The 22030-nt window shown below is 45.1% G+C and overlaps 1 protein-coding gene across 1 annotated transcript; it reads left to right on the top strand.

Annotated features, from left to right (window-relative positions):
* Positions 1-10585, top strand: cmtm3 (CKLF-like MARVEL transmembrane domain containing 3). Its single transcript, XM_020523617.2, has 5 exons — positions 1-495; positions 3777-3932; positions 6238-6330; positions 6438-6561; positions 10444-10585. The coding sequence occupies exons 1-5, from the start codon at positions 379-381 to the stop codon at positions 10476-10478; spliced, it is 525 nt and encodes a 174-aa protein (XP_020379206.1). The 5' UTR covers positions 1-378; the 3' UTR covers positions 10479-10585.
* Positions 10586-22030: the final 11445 nt, after the last annotated feature.

Raw genomic sequence — 22030 nt, 5'->3', positions numbered from 1 at the left:
TGTTAACGACTTTGTTGGCGAAAATTGAACTCAATGTTTGCACTTTTCGTGCAAAGTTGGAAGGCGATTGCCCGAACTTCTTGAGAAACGTCGTGATGAAACTGATCTCATTCTGTTCGCTTTTGTTTTGAAAAAAATGTTTCCTGTCTGTCCCGCTGAATTTTTTTCTCTCTCCCTCCGATCAACTCATTGTCTCAGATTGGAGGATCCCAAGTTTCCGCAAACTTACATTTCCGTTTCCCGCTGAAGCTCCCTGTTTAAAGAAAAAAAGTTCTTACATTTCCCTAAAAGACAAAGCCTCTCAAAACCTCATTTCATTTGCACGTCTCCCATCTCCTCCTCCTTGCTCCTCTGTCCCTCCCGTGACCTGGTGCTGCAATGGGAGAGTCAGAGCTCCCGGAGTCTGGTCCTGCTGCCTCTCCCGGGCTGAGTGCTCTTATCCCGGACAAAACCTTCTTAAAGTCTCGGAAAGGTCTCCTGCTGGCAGCTGAAGTGGTAAGTGTGTTTGTGTGTGAATTGCTAAATTGTGCATTGTCCTTCCAGCTAACATCTCACCCCCATTTCTCCCTGTGCGAGCTGCTAGCCAAAGGGTGCTGCTAACTGCAATTTCACAAGCCGTGTCGAAACAAAATAGATAGGGCACTGTTTATCTAGCTGTTTATTTTGGCAAGGGAAGAGTCCAGTTGATGGCAATCTAGGAAATCACTGTGAAACAGGGGACTTGTTGGCAGGGTGTCATGGTTATAGTAACCAGGACAGGTCCCTTTCATTCTTAACTCAATAAAATGCCAGTTCCCCAGTGCCCGTGATTCAGCTGGGAATATGGATGGGGTTCCATCACAAAAGGCCAACCATAGGCAGAAACTCTCTTGGGAGTGCTGCCTTCTTGTCAGAGACAGAAAGCATTGGAACACCAACAGTGGCATCTTTCTTTACCCACACCACTGCCCCAGTTCAGATCAGCCAGAGGGAGGGACATGGGTAGTCATCTAGCCTCCAACCGTTAGCTTGGTGTAGAGCTGGATGAACACAGCAGGCTAAGCAGCATGCTCCTATGATGCTGCTTGGCCTGCTGTGTTCATCCAGCTCTACACCTTGTTGTCTCGGATTCTCCAGTATCTGCAGTTCCTATTATCTCCAACCGTTAGCTTGCTGTCTCTTCTCCATGCATGCTGCCTGACCCACTGTGATCTCCAGCATTTTTTTTGTTTTCACACAAACCAGACTCTCGGATCATTCCAATAAAAACCAAAAGAACTGCGGATGCTGTAAAACAAAAACAAAGTTGCTGGAAAAGCTCAGCAGGTCTGGCAGCATCTGTGGAGGAGAAAACAGAGTTAACATTTCGGGTCCGGTGACCCTTCCTCAGAACTGTTGTTGTTGTCTTGGATCATTCCAGCCTTGAATCACACATGGAACATTTCTGAAAAGGGAAATGTTTTCGCCAGAGCTTTCAGTCTTGCACTTATCAGGACAAATGCAAGAGTGCCAAGTCACAAAATGATCACAACAATTTATACCAGAGGGGAAAGTGCCAGGGGAATAAAGTTTTGATATTTGGCCATGTCAAAATGGTCAAAGTACAGACCAGCCCACACTTGCAAAACCCAAAACACAAAGTCTGTTAGATGTGATTTGGGAATTAGGCAGCATTCTGAGGGTGCTAACAGCTACAGGAACAATCAGTTTCATAGAATCAGTTCAGCTCATGTTTGTAACATTCATATACAGAGGCAAACAAAATGAATATATTCTAGCCTTTTTTTTGAGTTACCCAGGAGCTTGGGGAATCCCTGTTCCACTCTCCATTGCAATACCTAAGCCAATCAGAATCAAATTACAAATAACCATCTTTTTCTCCAGTTGCAATCATTCGAAATTTGGCATTCCAGTTTTTGCCCTGACAAGTGGTCCTTGAACTCAGGAGGACTATGGACAGAGTTGAGAGGGAAAAATTGTGCCTGTTTGAAATGGGAAATAAAAACAGCAATTGCAGGAGAAACTCGACAGCTCAGATAGCATCTGTGAAGAGAGAAGCAGAGTTAACGTTTCGCATTCAGTATGACTTCTTCAGAACTGAGATAGAACATAGAACAGTACAGCACAGCACAGGCCCTTCGGCCCACGATGTTGTACTGACCTATTATCCTACTAAGATCAAACTACCCTGCATACCCTACATTTTACTATCTTCCATGTGTCTATCCAAGAGTCGCTTAAAAGTCTGTAAAGTATCTGACTCCACTACCACTGCCATCAACGCATTCCACATGCCCACCACTCTCTGTGTGAAGAACCTACCTCAGACATCTCCCCTATGCCTTCCTCCAATCACCTTAAAATTATGCCCTGGGAAAAAGTCTCTGACTGTCCACTCTATCTATGCCTCATCATCTTGTGCACCTCTATCAAGTCACCTCTTGTACTTCTTCACTCCAATGAGAAAAGCCCTAGCTCCCTCAACCTTTCCCCATAAGACCTGCGCTCCAGTCCAGGCAGCATCCTGGTAAATCTTCTCTGCACCCTCTCTAAAGCTTCCACATCTTTCCTATAATGAGGTGACCAGAACTGAACACAATATTCCAGGTGTGGTCTAACCAGAGTTTTATAGAGCTGCAGCATAACTTCGCGGCACTTAAACTCAATTGCAAGAGAGATTGATAGTAGGAGATCTATTTCATGCACTAAGTTTTTAATTATCTATGCTGCCTGAAAGTGTGGTGGAGACAGTTTCATTATGATTTTTTCAAGGAAATTGGAAAAATACTTGAAAGGGAAACAATGAAAGCCAGTCTTGTGGGTAAATCACCACAAGTTACTTCTCATCCAGCTATTTATGAAGTAATCTCACAATCAAGTACTGAAACAATGTTTTAAACTTTATTGCAAGTAACAACTAAAATAAGACTCCTCAGGTAAGCAAGTTAAGTCTCACAACTCAACTTGGCTATTACCTGATTAGTGGTGGAATTTAGCTACGATTCCAACCAACAGCAATAGTCTCTGAAAGTGTCCATGTTTTGATCCTTGTGCAGTGTTGTTCTTCGAAGTTCTGCTACTGAATTGTTTAGGTTTTGGCTTTCTCTCTTTCAAGTTTGTGGTATGACATTATTGATGATTCAGTCAATTCTTTCATCCTCAACATTGATATACTTCTGCAGGCCCCCAGGCTGTAGCTTGCCTTCTTATCAGAAGCAGCTCCCCTGATCCTTGTTACATTCAGCATTAGCTGTCTGTTTAAAACAAAGCTTTTCCTGCAAGTAATCCCTTTACTTCACAACATTGCATCTGCAGGAAGACCTAATTGCCCATTTAGCAAGCAGTTGTTATCTCGTCTCTCCCAGGAAACAGCGTGTTTCCTCCCAGAGATGGTTTATTTGCATGTTGCTTTCAATCCTTTTGTAATAGTGTCTCCTTGTCTCTTTCACCTCGAGAAACAGTCTATTCCAGAATTATTGCTGATTCTTGCAATCCATGAGCAGTTATTAAAGTTGTGAAGTTTACATTATCACAACAGGATGGAGGGAGTGGGACTAATTGCATTGATCTTTCCAAAGGGCTAGCTCTGATGTGATGAACTAAATGGTCTCTTCCTATGCTATAAGACTCTCTAAATGAGCAGGTCCAATGTGAAGATGGGTGGGTGGGGGTTGGTGGAGATTTTAAGTGACAATTCGAAGGTCAATGGTGATTGATCATTTGCCAGGTCACAGGTCAGTGCCTTGCTTTCTTTGCAGCCTCAGCTAGTTCACTTTCATCTCGCTCTCCACCCCCAGGTGCTATCTTTCATCATTTTAATATGTTACCTGGCATCCCCTCTGGCTGCATTCATGGCTGCTCCACTCATCGAGTTCCTGCTATCCATTTGTGCCTATTACGTGTATGTGACACAGTACATTGACCGTTTCCCAGGTTTCCACGGTCCTTTGATTGTAAGTAGCACTTTTCGCTATTCCTGTGTGTAAAAGGTACAGCGGTGGTCAGGGGTGGTGATGACCTGGTGGTGTTATCACTAGGCTGTTAATCCAGAGACACAGGTAATGTTCTAGGGACTCAGGTTCGAATCCCGCCATGGCAGATGGTGGAATTTGAATTCAGTAATCATGAATCCATTGCCCATGGTCAAGGAAAAATTTGTCTGGCTCATGGAGGCCATATATGATGGGAAATCTGCCATCCTTACCTGGTCTGGTCTACATGTGACTCCAGACCCACAGCAATGTGGTTGACTCTTAGATAGGATGAGTAATAAATGCTGGCCTAACCAGCAATGCCCATATCCTGTGAATGTGTGACAGCATGTATTGGGGGGCTGGTGGCACAGTTGACATTTGAACTCTGTACTCAGGGGCAAATCCTACATGACCCCACCACCCCCCGCACCTCCCGCCTCAGTCAGTCCAACTCACACCTCAGCGTCATACATCATGCACTGAAAAATATCTACTCTGGAGACTCAAGCACAGAATTGGGATAGGAGGAGGTCATTCAACCCTTCAGGTCTACTCTGACAATCATTGAGATCATGACAGATGCACCTCTGAACCCTATTTACTCATTCTGGTTCCCAAAACCGTTGATAGCTCACCAATACCTGACAGTCTCAATTTTAGCCATTTTCTACTGAGCCCCAGCTTCAGCGGTTCCAGATTTCCTTTATGTCAGAGGCCATGATCAATGATGAAGGTTGTGTCCCTTTGGTTCTGGGCTCACCCAATAGATATCTACCCTGTCAACGTCTATCACCTGAAACCTCAGTAAAAATACCCTTAATCATCGAGAGCATTTAAAGTATTTGCTCCCATCCACCATCATTGCTGCTGATACTACGCGTTTAGCAGAGATGGGTTTCACCCATCAGACCCCACTCCAGAAACTCAACACATAGTCTGGACCAACATTCCCGATACAGTGCTGAGGAAGTAATGTCGGAGGGTCAGTGCTGAGGGAGGAATGTCGGAGGGTCAGTGCTGAGGGAGGAATGTCAGAGGGTCAGTGCTGAGGGAGTAAAGTCAGAGGGTCAGTGCTGAGGAAGCAATGTCAGAGGGTCAGTACTGAGGGAGTGGGCACTGTCAGAGGGTCAGTACTGAGGGAGTGGGCACTGTCGGAGGGTCAGTACTGAGGGAGTGGGCACTGTCGGAGGGTCAGTACTGAGGGAGTGCCGTACTGTCGGAGGGTCAGTGCTGAGGGAGTGGACACTGTCGGAGGGTCAATGCTGAGGGAGTGCCGCACTGTCGGAGGGTCAGCGCTGAGGGAGGAATGTCGGAGGGTCAGCACTGAGGGAGGAATGTCGGAGGGTCAGTGCTGAGGGAGGAATGTCATAGGGTCAGTGCTGAGGGAATACTGCCGGAGGGTCAGTACTGAGGCAGTGCCGCATTGTCGGCACTGTCGGAGGGTCAGTACTGAGGCAGTGCCGCGCTGTCAGAGGGTCAGTGCTGAGGGAGCGCCGCACTGTCGGAGGGTCAGTGCTGAGGGAGCGCTGCACTGTCGGAGGGTCAGTGCTGAGGGAGTGCCACACTGTCGGAGGGTCAGTGCTGAGGGAGCGCCGCACTGTCGGAGGATCAGTACTGAGGGTCAGTGCTGAGGGAGCGCCGCACTGTCGGAGGATCAGTACTGAGGGTCCGTGCTGAGGGAGTGCCGCACTGTCGGAGGGTCAGTGCTGAGGGAGTGCCGCACTGTCGGAGGGTCAGTGCTCAGAGCGCGCCACACTGTCAGAGGGTCAGTGCTGAGGGAGTGCTGCAGTGTCAGATGTTCATTACAATGGAGTGCCACCCTGTCAGAAGTACTGTCTTTCAGAGGTGCTGTGTGATTCCTTAATTAGACCTAAAGTATCTCCTGGCACCATTTAGAAGAATCAGGGGAGTTTACCCTGGTACTTGTAGCATTCCCTTTATCAACGCCAATAAACACAATACCTGCTCATTCTAACTGTGTTGGTATGGGACCTCCCTGTGCTCATGTTGGCTGCAGAGATTCCTCCTTTACATCAGTGACTATCCTTCATTGACTGATACCATGAGCTGGTGAAAGATGTAATGAAGACATTTTCCCTCTTTATTGAACGGGTCCTGATTTCTGTCAAAATCCTTTCGATTCATTGTATTGTCTGTAACTTGCAGTTTATTTTCTGGCACGAACCATTGAAGCAGGCTCATTTGACAACTCTTGCTTACTCTGTTTATAATCAGCAATTTCCTTTAACACGTTTCAACTATTATATGTTGAAAAATCTTCCAGGATTTCCTGCGCTGTGTCACTGCTGCAGTTATTTTCTTTGCGATCTCGATTTATGCCGTTACAAAGATTTCAGCGTCTGCAAAAACTGCTGGGGTGAGTAATTTTGCATCTTTTGTTAAAGATCAGATTCTATTTTTGGCTGCTGTTATCTCAGATCGGTTGTTTTACTGTGCTCCAACTCCCCTTTTCTTTAAAAAAAGGTGTTTGGTTTCGTGGCAACAGTTGTGTTTGCATTTGATTTCTACTACATCTGCAACCATTTGATCAGTCTCATAAACCCCCAGGATCTCCCGACACACACTGCAACGATCAAAAAATCCACAGGTAAGGACAGAAACCAAACAGCACCTCCCTTCTCACAACATAACTTAACAACATCTAATTATACAGTGCCTTTAACATTATAAAATATCACAAAGCATTTCACAAGAATGATTCTCAAACAAAATGTGACATGGAACCACAACAGGCAATGTTGGCGCCTAAACGTTTGGTCAGACAGGGAGGTTAACGAAGCATTTTAAAGGAGGACTAAGGAAGAAGAGTTTAAAGGAAGGAACTTTAGAGCTCAGATTCTGCCTCTGGTTTGGTCAAGTTGCCATCAAAGACTAAGGTCTGATTTTGCAGTTGATAGAGTCAGAAGTCACATGACACCAGGTTATAGTCCAGCAGGTTTATTTGAAATCACAAGCTTTCAGAGCACTGCTCCTTCCTCGGGTGAAGTGACTTCACCTGACAGAGGGGCAGTGCTTCGAAAGCTTGTGATTTCAAATAAACCTGTTGGACTATACCCTGGTGTCATGTGACTTCTGACCTTGTCCACCCCAGTCCAACACCGGCACCTCCACATCCAGATTATGTAGGTAGTGCTGGTTAAACCTACTGTAATGGTTATACTCATGATCAGAAGGCTAAAAGGAGATTTTGTCAAAGTTTTCAAAGTCACTTAAGGTCTGGACAGAGTAGACAGGGAGACACTTGTAAAAGGGCTGAGAACGAAAGGGCACCATTTTCAAGTGATCAGCAAAAGAAACAATTGCGAGGTGAGAAAAATATTTGATCATGCTGCGTTTGGCTTGGGTCTAAAATGCACTGCCTGGAAGGGCATTGGAGGCACATTCAATCAGGCCATTGGATACTTATTGAATAGAAACAATGTCCAGCATTGTGGGAAAACACAGGAGAATGGGACAGTTACAATGCTGATTCAGAGAGCTGGCATAGATACAATGGGGCAAATGGCCTCTTTCTGCATCATCACAATTCTGTGTACTTCTCAATGGAAATAATCTAAAGATAGGTCTTGATGACTTCAAAGTGCTGAGATAGTGACTATTTCATATAGTTTAAGAAAGAGGGAACTGTTTAAGTGATGAAAATTGGCAACACTCCCAGAGTCAGACTTGAAGCAGTGCAGATACCTTGGAGCGCTGGTGGGCAAGGGGCTGGATGAGTTTACAGAGATCGTGAGGGGTGACACCATTGGAGGGAATTTGAAAATTAAGCTGAGGATTTTAAAATTGAGATGTAGGTCAGTGAGCACAGGAGGCGATGCAAATTGGATACAAACAATCCCTGGGTTCTGTTCTGGAATCCATTTGCGAGTCAGTTTGTACACAAGTTAGAACACAATGCAGGACAGCATAAAATAGCCATTTGTAGGGACAGGAAATGTTCATATATCAACTGATTAACTAACATTGCACAGACCAGAGACCCAGGCCTGCGATCTTCTTGGTTTCTGTAAGAATTTGTAAGATGCACAAAACCCAAAGAACTTTTCTGCTCCAACAACAGAGATCACAGACATTTTAACAGAGTGTATTTAATATAGTCTTGGGTGTGCTAGTTTAGTGGTTATGGCGTTGGATGAGTAATCCATAAACAGTGAGACAGAGGAGTGGCTCCATGTCCCCAGAGCTTGTTCCACCAGTCATTAAGATTATGCTGATCAAACTTGATACCATTTCCATTTAGCTGCCCGTTTCCCTTAATCCTTAAGTATAGTTAATGACGTATCATCCACTGCTCCCTGAGTAGAGAATGCCAAAGATTGACAATCTGCCAAGTGAGGAAATTCTTCCTCATCTCAATCTGAAACCCACTCCACCTTGACCTTGTCTGACCCTCTTTGGAATCTTCTGTCGTAATGAGATCATCTCACACTCTTCCAAACGCTAGAGTGTAACCTGCTCAGCCTTTCCTCGTAAGGCAAACCCCTTCATCCCATTGAACCTCTCTGAGCTGCTGCCAACACAAGTGTATCTCTCCATAAGTAAGGACCTCAATTCTATACACGGTTCTCCAGGTGTTGTCACACTAATGCCCTGCACAGCTGTAACAAATCTTCCCTACTTGGAAACTCCACTCCATTTGCAATGAAGACCAACTTTCCATTTGCCTTTGTGTAATTATTTGCTGTGATGTGGAGGTGCCGATGTTGGACTGGGGTGGACAAGGTCAGAAATCACACGACACCAGGTTATAGTCCAACAGGGTTATTTGAAACACAAGCTTTTGCAGCACTGCTCCTTCTTCACCTGACAAAGGGGCAACGCTCCAAAACCTGTTCAATTATTTGCTGTAGCTGCGTGCTCACATTTTGTGAGTCATTTACAATGACACCCAGATCCCTCTATACCACACTATTCTAAAGTCTCCCTCCATTTAAATAACTGCTTTTCTGTTCTTCCTGCCAAAGTGGCTAACCTCATTTTCACTTATAATACTCCATTTGCCAATACTTTTCCCTTTCACAACGGACATATACCCCTTTGAACCTTCTTCGTAACCTGTTTTCCCATATGGATCAATGATTCAGGATAAAGATTTCAAATCCCACTTGAAATTTTCATTCCGGATATTCAATACATCTGGTTTAAAAAGCTGGAATTTAGCAACATGGAACATGAAACCACTGAACCGATGGTGGTTTTGGAAGGTTGAAAGACCCTGGATAATTGCCCCTATGTGGACGATACAGACTGCTACTGCTGTGCATCAGAAATGGACAAGGTTCCAATCAGGCTGGCTGCTCTGCCCTGGATAGTGTTGTGGGAACTGCTCCTGTACAATCACCTTGCAGCAGGTGGTAAGTCTTTAGGGAGTGAGTTATTCACCACAAAATTCCAAATTTCTGACCTGCCTGAGTACTCGCAGTATTTTTTTTAAAAATTTCTTCATTAGATGTGGACGTCACTGGCCAGGCCAGCATTTATTGCCCATTCCTATTTTCCCAGAGGGAGCCCATTCATGTGGGTCTGGAGTCACTTAAACAAGAGCAGGAAAAATTGGCAGATTTCTTCCCCAAAAGAACCCCCTTCCCCTCCCCCATTTCTGATGAAGGGTCTAGGCCCGAAACGTCAGCCTCTCTGCTCCTATGATGCTGCTTGGCCTGCTGTGTTCATCCAGCCCAGCACCTTGTTGTCTCATTAGTGAACCAGATAGGTTTTTAAAAACATGATCATCAGCTTTTTCCAGATTGTATTGAATTGAAATTTCGCCGTCTTGCCGTTGTGGGATTCAAAACCAGATCCTCAGAACATTGAGGCTTGGATTGTTAGTCTAGTGACAACACTGCAATATCACCATCTCCCCTGTGGCCCTGAGTTAAATTTCTGGTCACCAGTCAGGCGTACAGTGGTGAGGGGAGATTCATCAACACTAATGCAGTTGATTGTCACCATAAGATGGTTAGATTCTCTTGTTGGAGATAAACATTGCCTGATACTTGTGTAGAATAAATGTTACTTGTCACTTATCAGCCGAAGCCTGAACATTGACCAGGTCATGTTTCATTCAGTCACGGCCTGCTTCATTAAGTTAAAATTCTGCTCCTGAGATGATTGCCCTTGATTAGTTGCAGTACTAAGTGAATGCTGCACTGTCAGACCAACTGCCTTTTAGGATTAAACATTACAAATGAAGCCCTGACTGCCTTCCCTGACTGCAAGAGATACCAGGGCACTATTTTGAGAAAGAGGAGAGTTCTGAAAGAACATCTCAACAAAAGGTTGGAAGCTCTGACAGTGCAGGGCTCCCTCAGTACTGCACTGGGACTGTCGCCTTAAGATTTGTACTTAGTTTCCAAAGCAGGACTTGAACATAGGACTTTGTAACTTTGAACGATACTGACTGAACTAAGATGATATAATGTAGTATCCTCCTTAACGTTTGTATCCATTGTGTCTCTCCTTCTCTCTAAAGGTGAAGAAGAAATGTCAGATTCCGATTCAGATTGAAACAGTGTGAAGAATGTGAAGGATTTTACTTTGTGCTTTTCTGCTGGTCACCCAACTCCTTGTGAATCATCTTTTTTACAATTAAATTTAAAGCACTTTTGCACTGAGCTGTATTCATGTTAGCGATGTTACCCAAAGCATTGTATGTAAAATAAGAAGTGGAGAGCAAGAGAGGTGAACTTGAGGCCAAAGATTGAACCCAAAGGTAAAACACTGCAGATGGTGGAAATCTGAAATAAAAACAGAGAATGCGGGACAAACTCAGTAGGTCTGGCAGAGAGAAACACAGTTAATATTTCATGTTGACAGGGTAGATACATAGAGGTTGTTTACCCTTATGGGAGAGTCTAAGACCAGAGGGTATAAACTCAGAATAAGGGGATGGCAAAGCAGAATTGATAGGCTGAATGGCCTACTCCTATGTACCACAATGTTATCTTTTCTCAAATACAAAGGACTGTCGCAGGCTTTAAACAATTATGAAAAGCAGGGAAGAACAAAACGGAAGGTTTGTGAGAGAGTGGAAAGCAGGAGAGTATCATCCACAAAAGGAGGTGGAAGTGAAGTGAACGAACAAAATAGGAAAGGTGTAAGTGGGAAAATGATGGAACACTGAACAGTCACTGTCTGAAAATATTGAATGATAGCTTTCCATTGAGGTTTAATGTTGTCACATGCCTCTTTGAATGATGTGGTGCTGATTTTTGAACTTCAGTGGAACAGTGTAAGATACTGAGGGGGAATAGACAGAGAGGGGATTGGGGCAGAGAATTAAAATGACAATCCATCAGCCTTGATGTCATGTTCTTCCACCCCCTGACTCCCTATTCTACATTTGCTTAAAACCCATTACATCTCTACCTTTCAAATAAAAGCAAAATACTGCAGATACCGGAAACCAATCTCCAAGATGTGTTGCCAAAACAGTTCATGGTTAGAGATGTGGAACAGAAAAAGAAAGTGCTGGAGAAACTCAGCAGGGTGATGAGGCAGCATGTCAGAGAGAAATAGAGTTAATGGTTCGGATCCAATATGACCGTTCTTCAGAATACTGTGAAAAAAAATCATATTGAACTCAAACTGTTAACTTCCTTTCCTCTCTCTAACAGATGCTGCCAGACCCGTTGAGTTTCTCCAATACTGTCTGTATCTGTTCCACATCTCTAATTTTGACCTGTTCGAACAACAGGCCATGGGGACTAGTTAGCTCAGGTGGCTGAGGTTAATATGAAGGACTCTCCTTCACAACCTCTCCACTTGCCTGAGGTATGGTGACCCTCAAGATAAACCACCACCAGCTTAGTCTCCTCTCTAGAGAGTGTGACTACAGTAACTTTACCTTTACTGTTGACCTTGAAACATGAACTGTGCCACACTTGCCAAAGATTTCCAGCATTTTCTGTTTTCACTCTACAGTTTTAACCATGAGCTTCACACTAATTAGTACCATTGAGTTGTACTCTGTGGAACATTGCTACTAAAAGCTAAGCAAGTATAATAGCCCCGGCTGCTCCACTCCAGTGTCCTGGAGTTTTCCAACCTTTTCCTCATGCTTTTTCACTGAACTACATAGATCCCTTGCTAAACAGGAACCTAATTTTGCTTGTGCACAGTAAGAGACAATCCTTTGGTGGTGTAGTGGTAATGTCACTAGTCATCTACAGCTCCAGCTTTGCTGGTAGGTGGACCTTCGCTCAAATTCCACTGCAGCAGTCAGGAATTTAAATCTGATTAATAAATCAGGAATTGAAAACTAGCCTTAATAACAGCACTATGGCTACTACCATAGGTTTTAAACAACAATCAATCTGGTTCACCTTTAGGGAAGAAAGCCCTTCCCTGGTCTGGCCTGCATGTGACTGTAGTCCCACAACAATGTGGTTAACTCTGAAATGGTGAGCAAAGCCATACATTAGGGATGGGTGAGTGACAAACACTATCCTTGATAGTGAAAATTTTCTGAAGAAGGGTCTAGGCCCAAAACATCAGCCTTCCTGCTCCTCTGATGCTGCTTGACCTGCTGTGTTCATCCAGCTCTACACCTTGTTATCTCAGATTCTCCAGCATCTGCAGTTCCTACTATCCTTGATAGTGATGCCTATGTCCCATGAATGCAACAAAAAAACACACTTTCTCACCATTTATTTGAATGTACAAACCTTTGGACAGATCATAAAAAGAGAAAGTAATGTATTAGTGTGAAACTGGAAAACTTGTAAAACATAGTATAACATCCCAAGACTCTTCACAAAAATGTAATAATTTTTAATCCCGAGCTACATGAGGAGCTTTTAGGACCAGCAGTGTTCCACATGGATCAGAACTAGGAGCACTTTTGTTTGTCATTTACATAAACAATTTGGATGAGAATATAGGAGGCATGGTTAGTAAGTTTGCGGACGACTCCAAAATTGGAGGTATAGTTGACAGTGTAATCTAAGATTTCAAAGAGATCTTGATCAATTGGGTCAATGGGCTGTGGAGTGATAGATGGAGTTTATTTTGGTTAAATGTGAGGTATTGCATTTTGGTAAAACAACAAGGGCAGGACAGTTAAAGGTGGGACCCTGAGTGGTGTTATAGAACAGAGAGACCTAGGGTTCAGGTACATAATTCTTTGAAATTTGCATCACAGGCAGACAGGGTGGTTAAGAAGGCATTCGGCATGCTTGCCTTCGTTGCTCAGACCTTTGAGTAGAGGAGTTGGGAAATCATGTTGAGGTTGTACAGTACATTGGTGAGACCTCTTCTAGAGCACTCTGTGCAGTTCTGATCACCCTGTTATAGGAAGGATACTATTAAATTGGAGAGGGTTCAGAAAAGATTTACCAGGATGCTGTTGGGATAGTTTGAGCTGTAGGGAGAGGTTGGATAAGCTGAGGTTTCTTTCGCTGGAGCACAGGAGGTTGAGGGCTGACTTTATAGAGGTTTATAAAATCATGAGGAGCTTAGATAAGGTGAATAGCAGAAGTCTTTCTCTAGGGTAGGGGAGTTCAAAACTAGGGGGCATTTTTTAAGGTGAGAGGAGAAAGATTTAAAAGGGACCTGAGGGGCAACTTTTTTTACACAGAACGTGGTTTGTGTGTGGAAAGAATTGCCAGAGGAAGTGGTAGATGCAGGTACAGTTACAGCATTTAAAAGACATTTGGATGAGTACATGAATAGGAAAGGTTTGGAGGGATATGGGTCAAATGCAGGCAAGTGGGACTAGTTTGGTTTGAGAACATGGTTGGCATTGGACTGAAGGGTGTGTTTCTGTGCTGTATGACAGTGGATGGCACGGTGGCTCAGTGGTTAGCACTGCTGCCTCACAGCGCTATGGACCCAGGTTGGATTCCACCCTCGGGCGACTGTCTGTGTGGAGTTTGCACATTCTCTCCGTGTCTGTGTGGGTTTCCTCCAGATGCTCCGGTTTCCTCCCACAGTCCAAAGATGTGCAAGTTAGCGTGGATTAGTCATGCTAAATTGCCCCATAGTGTCCAGGGGTGTGTAAATTAGGTGGATTAGACATGGGAAATGCCAGGTTACAGGGGAATGAGTCTGGGTGGGATGCTCTTTGGAGGGGCAGTGTATACTTGTTGGGCTGAATGGCCTGTTTCCACACTGTAGGGATTCTATGATGACTCTGTAAATGGTGACTGAAAGTTTAGTGGGAGAGGCAACTTGAAATGTGTCCCAGAGGAGGAGGGAGGCACAGAGCTGAACAGAACCGAGATGTTGAAACCCCAAAAATGAAAAAATCATTACATTTCGAACAGTGTCTTGACCCCATTTTTGAAACCAAATCAGAATGAGTTGCATCCAAATGATCAGAGCAGAACAGTATAACATCCCTCAGGTCAGAGATATCATCCACCCGAGTAACAGGGATTTTGATGCTGATCTGAATGCAATGTCCTGGGAACAGTAACATCACTCCAACATCACAAATGAATTCTTTTCTGCTCCCTGTGCAGTGCTTATTGAGTCCCACTGCATCATGTGGGAAGAGACAAAAGATCTGCATTTGTACAGCAGCGTTTATCCAATTAGGATGTATCTAAGTGTTTAACAGCCAATAGAGCAAGGTCACTGTGTTAATATATGAAACAACAGCCAATTGGTGCAGAGCAAGATCCTACAAAGTGTAAATTGCTAAATGACTCAATAAATAGTTTCCTTCAAAAGTGATGCTCGTTGGGAGATAAATATTGGTCAGAACCAGGGTGAACCCAGGTGCCCTCCTTTGAAATAGTTGCTCTGGGGGCTTTTACTTCCACCAGAAAGGAGCACAAGTTTAGCATCAAATCCAAAAAAAATCTAATGGTTCACTTTGCAATATTGACCTTCTAATGGGCACAGCATCCCTTAGCACTGACCCTCTGGGCTCAGGGCTCCCTCGGTGCTGACCCTCCAACAGTCACAGTGCTCCCTTGGTGCTGACCCTCCCATGGGCACAGTGCTCCCTCGGTGCTGACCCTCCAATGAGCACAGGGCTCTCTCGGTGCTGATCCTCCAATGAGCACAGGGCTCTCTCGGTGCTGATCCTCCAATGGGCACAGTGCTCCCACGGTGCTGACCCTCCAATGGGCACAGGGCTCCCTCGATGCTCACCCTCTAATGGGCAGAGTACTCCCTCGGTGCTGACTCTCCAATGGGATGAGTTCTCCCTTGGTGCTGACCCTCCAATGAGCGCAGGGCTCCCTTGATCCTGGCCCTCCAATGGACACAGGGCTCCCTCAGTGTTGACTCTCCAGTGGGATGAGTTCTCCCTCGGTGCTGACCCTCCAATGGGATGAGTGCTCCCTTGATCCTGACCCTCCAATGGGCTCAGGGCTCGCTCAGTGCTGACTGTCCAATGGGCACAGGGCTCCCTCAATGCTGATCCTCCAATGGTCACAGGGCTCCCTCGGTGCTGATCCTCCAATGGGCACAGGGCTCCCTTGGTGCTGATCCTTCAATGGGCACAGGGCTCCCTCGGTGCTGACCCTCCAATGGGATGAGTGCTCCCTCGATCCTGACCCTCCAATGGGCTCAGGGCTCCCTCAGTGCTGATCATCCAACGGGTACAGTACTCCCTCGGTGCTGACCCTCCAATGGGCACATGGCTCCCTCGGTACTGCCTTGCAGTATTGTTCATACCAACAAGGAGCAGGAGTAGGCCATTCAGCCCCATGAGCCTGCATATAACAGCGTGGCTGCTCTAATCGTAACCTTCAATCCCCTTCTGTACCAAGCAACAATTCACCTCTGCCTCAGAGAGAGAATTCCAAAGGATCTCAACTCTCAGAGGAAAAAATTCTCCTAAAGTCCGTGACCTCCTATAAATGGATGACCCCTGATTTGTAAACGGTGACCCATCATTCTCAATTCTCCTACTAGAGGAATCATCCTCTCCATATCCACCAATGAAAACCCTGGGGGATTTTACGTTTCAATCAAGAACATAAGAACTAGGAGCAGGAGTAGGCCGTCTGGCCCTTCGAGCCTGCTCCGCCATTCAATAAGATCATGGCTGATCCTTTCGTGGACTCAGATCCACTTACCCGCGTTCTCACCGTATCCCTTAATTCCTTTATTGTTCAAAAAAATATCTACCTTTTTTTTAAAAACATTTACTGAAGTAGCGTCAACTACTTCACTGGGCAAGGAATTCCATAGATTAACAACCCTCTGGGCGAAGAAATTCCTTCTCAATTCAGTCCTAAATCTGCTCCCTCTAATCTTGAGGCTATGCCCTCTTGTCCTAGCTTCACCTGCCAGTGGAAACATCCTCTCTACTTCTATCTTATCTATTCCCTTCATAATTTTATATGTTTCTATAAGATCCCCCCTCAATCTTCTAACCTCCAGAGGAAACAAGCCCTGTCTGTCCAATCTCTCCTTTTAAGACAACTGTCCCCATTTCAAGTATTTTTCTGGTAAACCTTCTCTGAACTGCCTGCAATGAATTTATATCACTGAGCATAACCTGTACATCCCGAGTTTGGGGAACTGTGCCATTTGTTTGAGTGTTTCCAATTTGAAAGGCTGAGGAGCAAAACACAGGCATCAGCAGAAGGAACAGAAATAAAAGGCAGAAGTTGCTAAAATTATCAACTGTACCAGGCAGAACGAGGAAATGATGCAAGCATTGTGAGCTTTGTGTTAATGAAAGTGGATGCAACATGAAGATTCAGCTCTTTCAGTTTTTAAGTGAGCAATGGAACACGAAGAACTGGGAAATAAAAACTGACATTGTTTGGATTTTCATTGAAAAACACAATTAACACAGCAGTATTTCACAGGGGCAACAGGTTGGTTAGTACAGTAGGAAATCTCCACTGTGCCTTTCACAGTTTGCTGACAACCCAAAGTGCTTTAAACTAATCGCCCACTTGTTGAAATCTGGTCATTGTTCCTGGGTTGAGTGCTGTATCGTTACACTGAAAGTACCTAAAGAATTTGATTAACATGGACACAGGATATGCCTGTAGTGCCCCCGGATGTGTAAATTAGGTGGATTAGACATGGGAAATGCTGGGTTACAGGGAGTGGGTCTGGGTGGGATGCTGTTTGGAGGGGCAGTGTGGATTTGTTGGGCTGAATGGCCTGTTTCCACACTGTAGGGATTCTACGATGACTGTATAAACAGTGACCGAAAGTTTAGTGGGTTAGGGTTAGGGTTCAACATATAGCTAATTTATTGGGTTAAAATATTTAATACAGATACCAAGTGATAATTGTTAGTTTATACCTTCATTTTCGAGATTTTATTTCCCCATCGAGACACATGGGAATATTTTTACCCTGTGGTAAAGTCGAATAAGTGGCCCCCTGTCTATTTGGGCTAACACCTCCCTGGGAATGACTAGCTGGTTTGGGTAGTGAATCCACACACCTAGCCCCCATTGCTAAGGTGGAATTCTGTCATCCACCATTATCATCCATTCACCGGCCTTCAGTATCACCTACCATTTTGCTCATGGGGCTAACCCCAGGATTGGTGTCGGTTATTCAGGTTGGATTTTCCTGGGGCAGGACCCAGGTGTGAGTGTGTGTGTGGGTGGATAGCAACAGTTTAATATGTTGCTTAACAAGCCCGTTCCTACGTTCTACTAACCAGAGGATAATAAGAAATGTGGTACACCCATTGAATCCCATTTTCCAGAGCCCATTGCTACACTGCTTGTGAAATGTGACCCATTGACAGTTTATATTTCCATTGAGTACCCACATCAAAACAGATCAGGATATGTAACCCTTTTATTGTACTGGCTTGGTTTGCTTTCACACGGGGGTATATGATTACCAGGCCCAAGTAAGTGTCCACCATGGTTAATATGTATTGATGGCACTTTTGCAAGGGTAACAGTCCAATATAGTCCAATTGCCATGCCCTGTGCCTCTCTGAGTAGGTGCTAAAGGGGGATTTGTTTCACCTGCTGACAGCCATTGCATCGCTTCACTGCTTAAAGCTAATGTCAGGGGTCAGTGGGATCCCCCCCACCCCACACACAGCCCATTGTTCGATACCTCAGATAGCTAAAATGTCCAGGCTTGGTAGATAGCCACATGGCAACCTGCTTGAACTGTTTGCATTGGTCAGCCAGACGGTGTATATCCTTGCAAGGCAATCAACTGTGTTATTGTGCATGGTTACTCCATTAGGTGTCCTTGGTATGGCCATCCACATAGTATTGAGCGTTGCTGCACCCCATGCCAGACCTTCCTCCACAGTGATTGGTCCCATAAGGGTTTTTTTTTCCAGGTAACGTCCAGTTGTCATGCTGCCATTCTGCCATCCAAGCTGCCATTTCATTGGCAACAGCCCAGGAGAACAAACACCACCCTCCAGTCCTGCTTCTAAGGCAAACAGTTTGCCAGCTGTGCCAGCACCTTCCTGATTATTGCCTGCTTCTTCGGGTTAAATGCTACAGCTTTCCAGTGACTTTAATGGTTGTGATAGGCTGCAGAGCCATCGCTGAACCAGGCATGTTTTGTGTAGTCTACCTAAAACTGCTCAAAAGGTAAAACCCATTTGATTGGTGAAAGCAGCAATAGGGCCAGGGGTGGGAGTGCTTTAGTATCACTGGGATAACTGGCAATCTTCTCCTAGAGACCCGAAACTCTGTCCCATCGGTGGATGCAGGTAGGGGTTTATTGTGGTTGTTCAGTGGGAAGGGTGGAACGGATAGGTGAGTGGGAAGATGGACAGGTTGGGGAGGAGAGATTTTGAAGCTGGTGAAGTCAATGTTAAGGCCATTGGGCTGTAAGCTCCCAAGGCGACATATCAGGTGTTGCTCCTCCAGTTTATGTTTGGCCTCACTGTGACAATGGGGGAGGCCAAGGATGGACATGTCACCAGGGGAGTGGGGAGGGGGAGTTAAAGTGGATGGTAACTGGAAGGTTGGCTTGGTAGGTGTGTGCAGAGCTCAGATGCTCCACAAACCAGTCCCTGAGTCTGCGTTTGGTCTCCCCAATATAGAGGTGACCACATCGGGAGCAACAGATACAGTAGATGAGGTTAAGATGAAATGCAGGTGAATCTCTGCCAGATTTGGAAGGATTGTTTGGGGCCTTGGACAGAGGTGAGAGGAGAGGTGCAGGGGCAGGTGTAACACCTCCTGCGGTTGCAGGGAAAGGTATCCTTTGGTCTCCTTTTCTGAGGAAGGATGCTGTTGCTCTCGAGGGAGTGCAGCAAAGGTTTACCAAGCTGATTCCGGGGATAGTGGGTCTGCCGTATGAGGAGACATTGACTTGGTTATGATTGCTTTCACTGAAGTTCGGACAAATGCAGGAGGATCTCATAGAGACTTCTAAAATTCTAACAGGACGGGACAGGGTAGATGCAGGGAGGATGTTCCCGATGGTGGGTGTGTCCAGAACGAGGGGTCACAGTCTGAGGATTCGGGGTAGGCCATTTAGGATGGAGATAAAGAGACATTTCTTCACCCAAAGAGTGGTGAACCTGTGGAATTCATTACCACAGGAAATAGTTGAAGCCTAAACATTGAATGTATTCAAGAAGCGACTAGATATAGCACTTGTGGGGTGAATGGGATCAAAGGTTATGGGAAGAAAGCAGGATGAGGCTGTTGAGTTGGACAATCAGCCATAATTGTGAAGAATGGCGGCGCAGGTTCGAAGGGCTGAATGGCCTCCTCCTGCTCCTATCTTCTACGGTTCTACGTTTCTGTACAACCTGCTCCTGAGCAGCTTCCAAAACCCTCTATTGTCCCAGCCTTTATTCTGTAGTCGCTGAGTCAAAGTAGCTAAACCTTCTTGTGAAGGGCCACGAAACAGTATGTCATCGATGTGACAGGCTGTATGGAGAGAGAGTGCATGTCCAGATTCAGGACTAGTAAACCATGGCAGAGAGTTAGACGATGTAGGTGACCTCGTGACAACATTTCTCCCATCCCATGTGAAAGCAAACAGATTCGGTGAGTTCTCATCAAGGCAAATGGAGGTGAAAACATTAGCTGGTCAGTCACTGCAGACCATTCGTTAGCTCCCATTGAGAGCTGCTGCAATAAGGGCAGTAGCCGCCCAGAGCTAATGGTGTTCACCAGTTACTATGTGCTTTCCTTCGTGGCCATCCAGGGCTATTATACAGAGCAGGTTGTACAACCTCCTGCTGTCATTAACCCTCCAATAGAATCGTACAATCCCTACAGTGTAGAAGCAGGCCATTCAGCCTATTGAGTTCATACCAACTCTATGAAAAAGCATCTCACCCAGACCCACCGCCTTCCCCAACCTTACCCCTGTATTTCCCATGGCCAATCCATCCTAACCTGCACGCCTTTGGACTGTAGGAAGGAGACTGGAGCACCCAGAGGAAACCCACGCAGACAGGGGGAGAATGTGCAAACTCCACACAGTCACCTTAGGGTGGGGAGTATCTCTGGATCTCAAAGAGGGACAGATGTGTTTTCTATCCCCCGTAGTCTTAGTGGCAACGTCTACTTAGCTAGAGTACCTTGTATTTAATTGCTATCCTACAATAAGCTACATCTTGTCAAAACATATGACTCTTCTTGTTAAAACTCATCCTCTCCCACTGGAAACAATCCACACCTGGTCTTCTCTACAACCATAACCACTCTTTCTGACTTTTGTTCCACACCTTTGATCTTCAACCTCCCTCACCCTCCTACCCCTTCCCCAACTTCCTTTCTGAACCACCGGCCCCGTCCCTTTTTGCTTAAACAATATAAAACCCATCACAATTCTCAACACTCTCCAGCTTCGGAAGGATCAGACTCTAACGTTAACTGTGTTTTCCTCTCCGGAGATGCTGCCAGGCCTAATGAGTTTCTCCAGGTCTGGTTTAGGTTTCCAGCACGTGCAGGATTTTGCTGGTTCGCCAGGGGGTGTTAGCCTCCTCAGTGTCTTGTGTCCCTCCACATAATGACCAGCTAATCCATTACAGCAACGCTAACAGGAGGATAATTATAGTCCAGGACACCAGCGAGAGTCAATGTGAAGACAGGTTACCAGTGAGCGATACTGGAGAGTGCTGCTGGGAGAATTGTGAATTTATAGGGGGTGGGTTGGGAAGCAGAAAAAAGGATTAAGTGAGTTTACTCTCCTCCCCCGCCGAAACCCGTGAATTTTACCAGGTTAAACTCTATCAGCCTCCCCACAGTGATGCTGCCAATTCCTGCAGGCACTCAAGGGGCCTTGTGGTGGTGCTGTTGAGCCACAGTGTACCTGACCCCACAGTGCCATCAGGGGCCTATTGGATGTTCCTGTTGGAGAATTTGGAATCCAATTTGGGAAATATTCAAATTCCTAATCTTAGAGGAGACATTAACATTCATAAATTGAAGGAGAAATCACGCTGCAACAAATTTACAGAGATAACATAAAAAGCAACTTTGGATGCCCTGGAATAAAGTGCAAAAAACATATAGTTGGGTGTTACACTAAATGACTAAACACTGTTTGTTTAGCACGTTTAATGTATTGACTGCTTCAATGTGTACCACAGGAGCATTATAAAACAAAGTTTAACAAAAATAATGGAATTAAATTCAAAGGTTTAGGCTTTTTATCTGAAAGCACACAGCATTTGTAACAAACTCAATGATCTGATGGCACAAAGAGAGAAAATTAAATACGACTTGATAGTTATTGCAGAGATCTGGTTGCAGGGTGAAAGTGACCAGGAATTCAATATTTAAGGATATTCAAACATTCCAGAAACATAGGCAGAAATGGAAAGGAGGTGGGGTAGCTTTGTTAGTAAGGGATTGTGTTAGTGCGTGGGTGACCAGTGAATCAGGTACAACAGATCAGGATGTGGATTCAGTTTGGGTGACCCATAAGGAATAGCAATGGAATGTAGCAGATAATTAGGAAATAATTGAGGCTTGTGAGAAGAGCACTACAATGGTCATGGGTGATTCTAATCTGTACATTGGCCAAGGGTAACATGGAAGATGAATTGGTAGAGTACACTGGTGGCACAGGGGCTAGCAATGCTGCCTTGCAGAACCAGGAACCTGGGTTCAATTCCAGCCTCAGGTGACTGTCCATGTGGAAGTTGCACCTTGTCCATGTGGAAGTTGCACCTTGTCCATGTG

The sequence above is a fragment of the Rhincodon typus genome, chromosome 15 (genome assembly GCF_021869965.1).
Source record: "Rhincodon typus isolate 14 chromosome 15, sRhiTyp1.1, whole genome shotgun sequence".
Taxonomy (NCBI): Eukaryota; Metazoa; Chordata; class Chondrichthyes; order Orectolobiformes; family Rhincodontidae; genus Rhincodon; species Rhincodon typus.
The sequence above is the reverse complement of the archived record's forward strand: the minus strand, read 5'-3'. Positions and strand labels throughout refer to the sequence as shown.

Bases quoted from the DNA above. Each gene is read 5' to 3' on its own strand.
- cmtm3 (XM_020523617.2), top strand. From the start codon at position 379: ATGGGAGAGTCAGAGCTCCCGGAGTCTGGTCCTGCTGCCTCTCCCGGG. The intron at 3,933-6,237 runs GTAAGTAGCACT...AAAATCTTCCAG, and splicing joins GTTTCCACGGTCCTTTGATT to GATTTCCTGCGCTGTGTCAC. The intron at 6,331-6,437 runs GTGAGTAATTTT...CTTTAAAAAAAG, and splicing joins CGTCTGCAAAAACTGCTGGG to GTGTTTGGTTTCGTGGCAAC.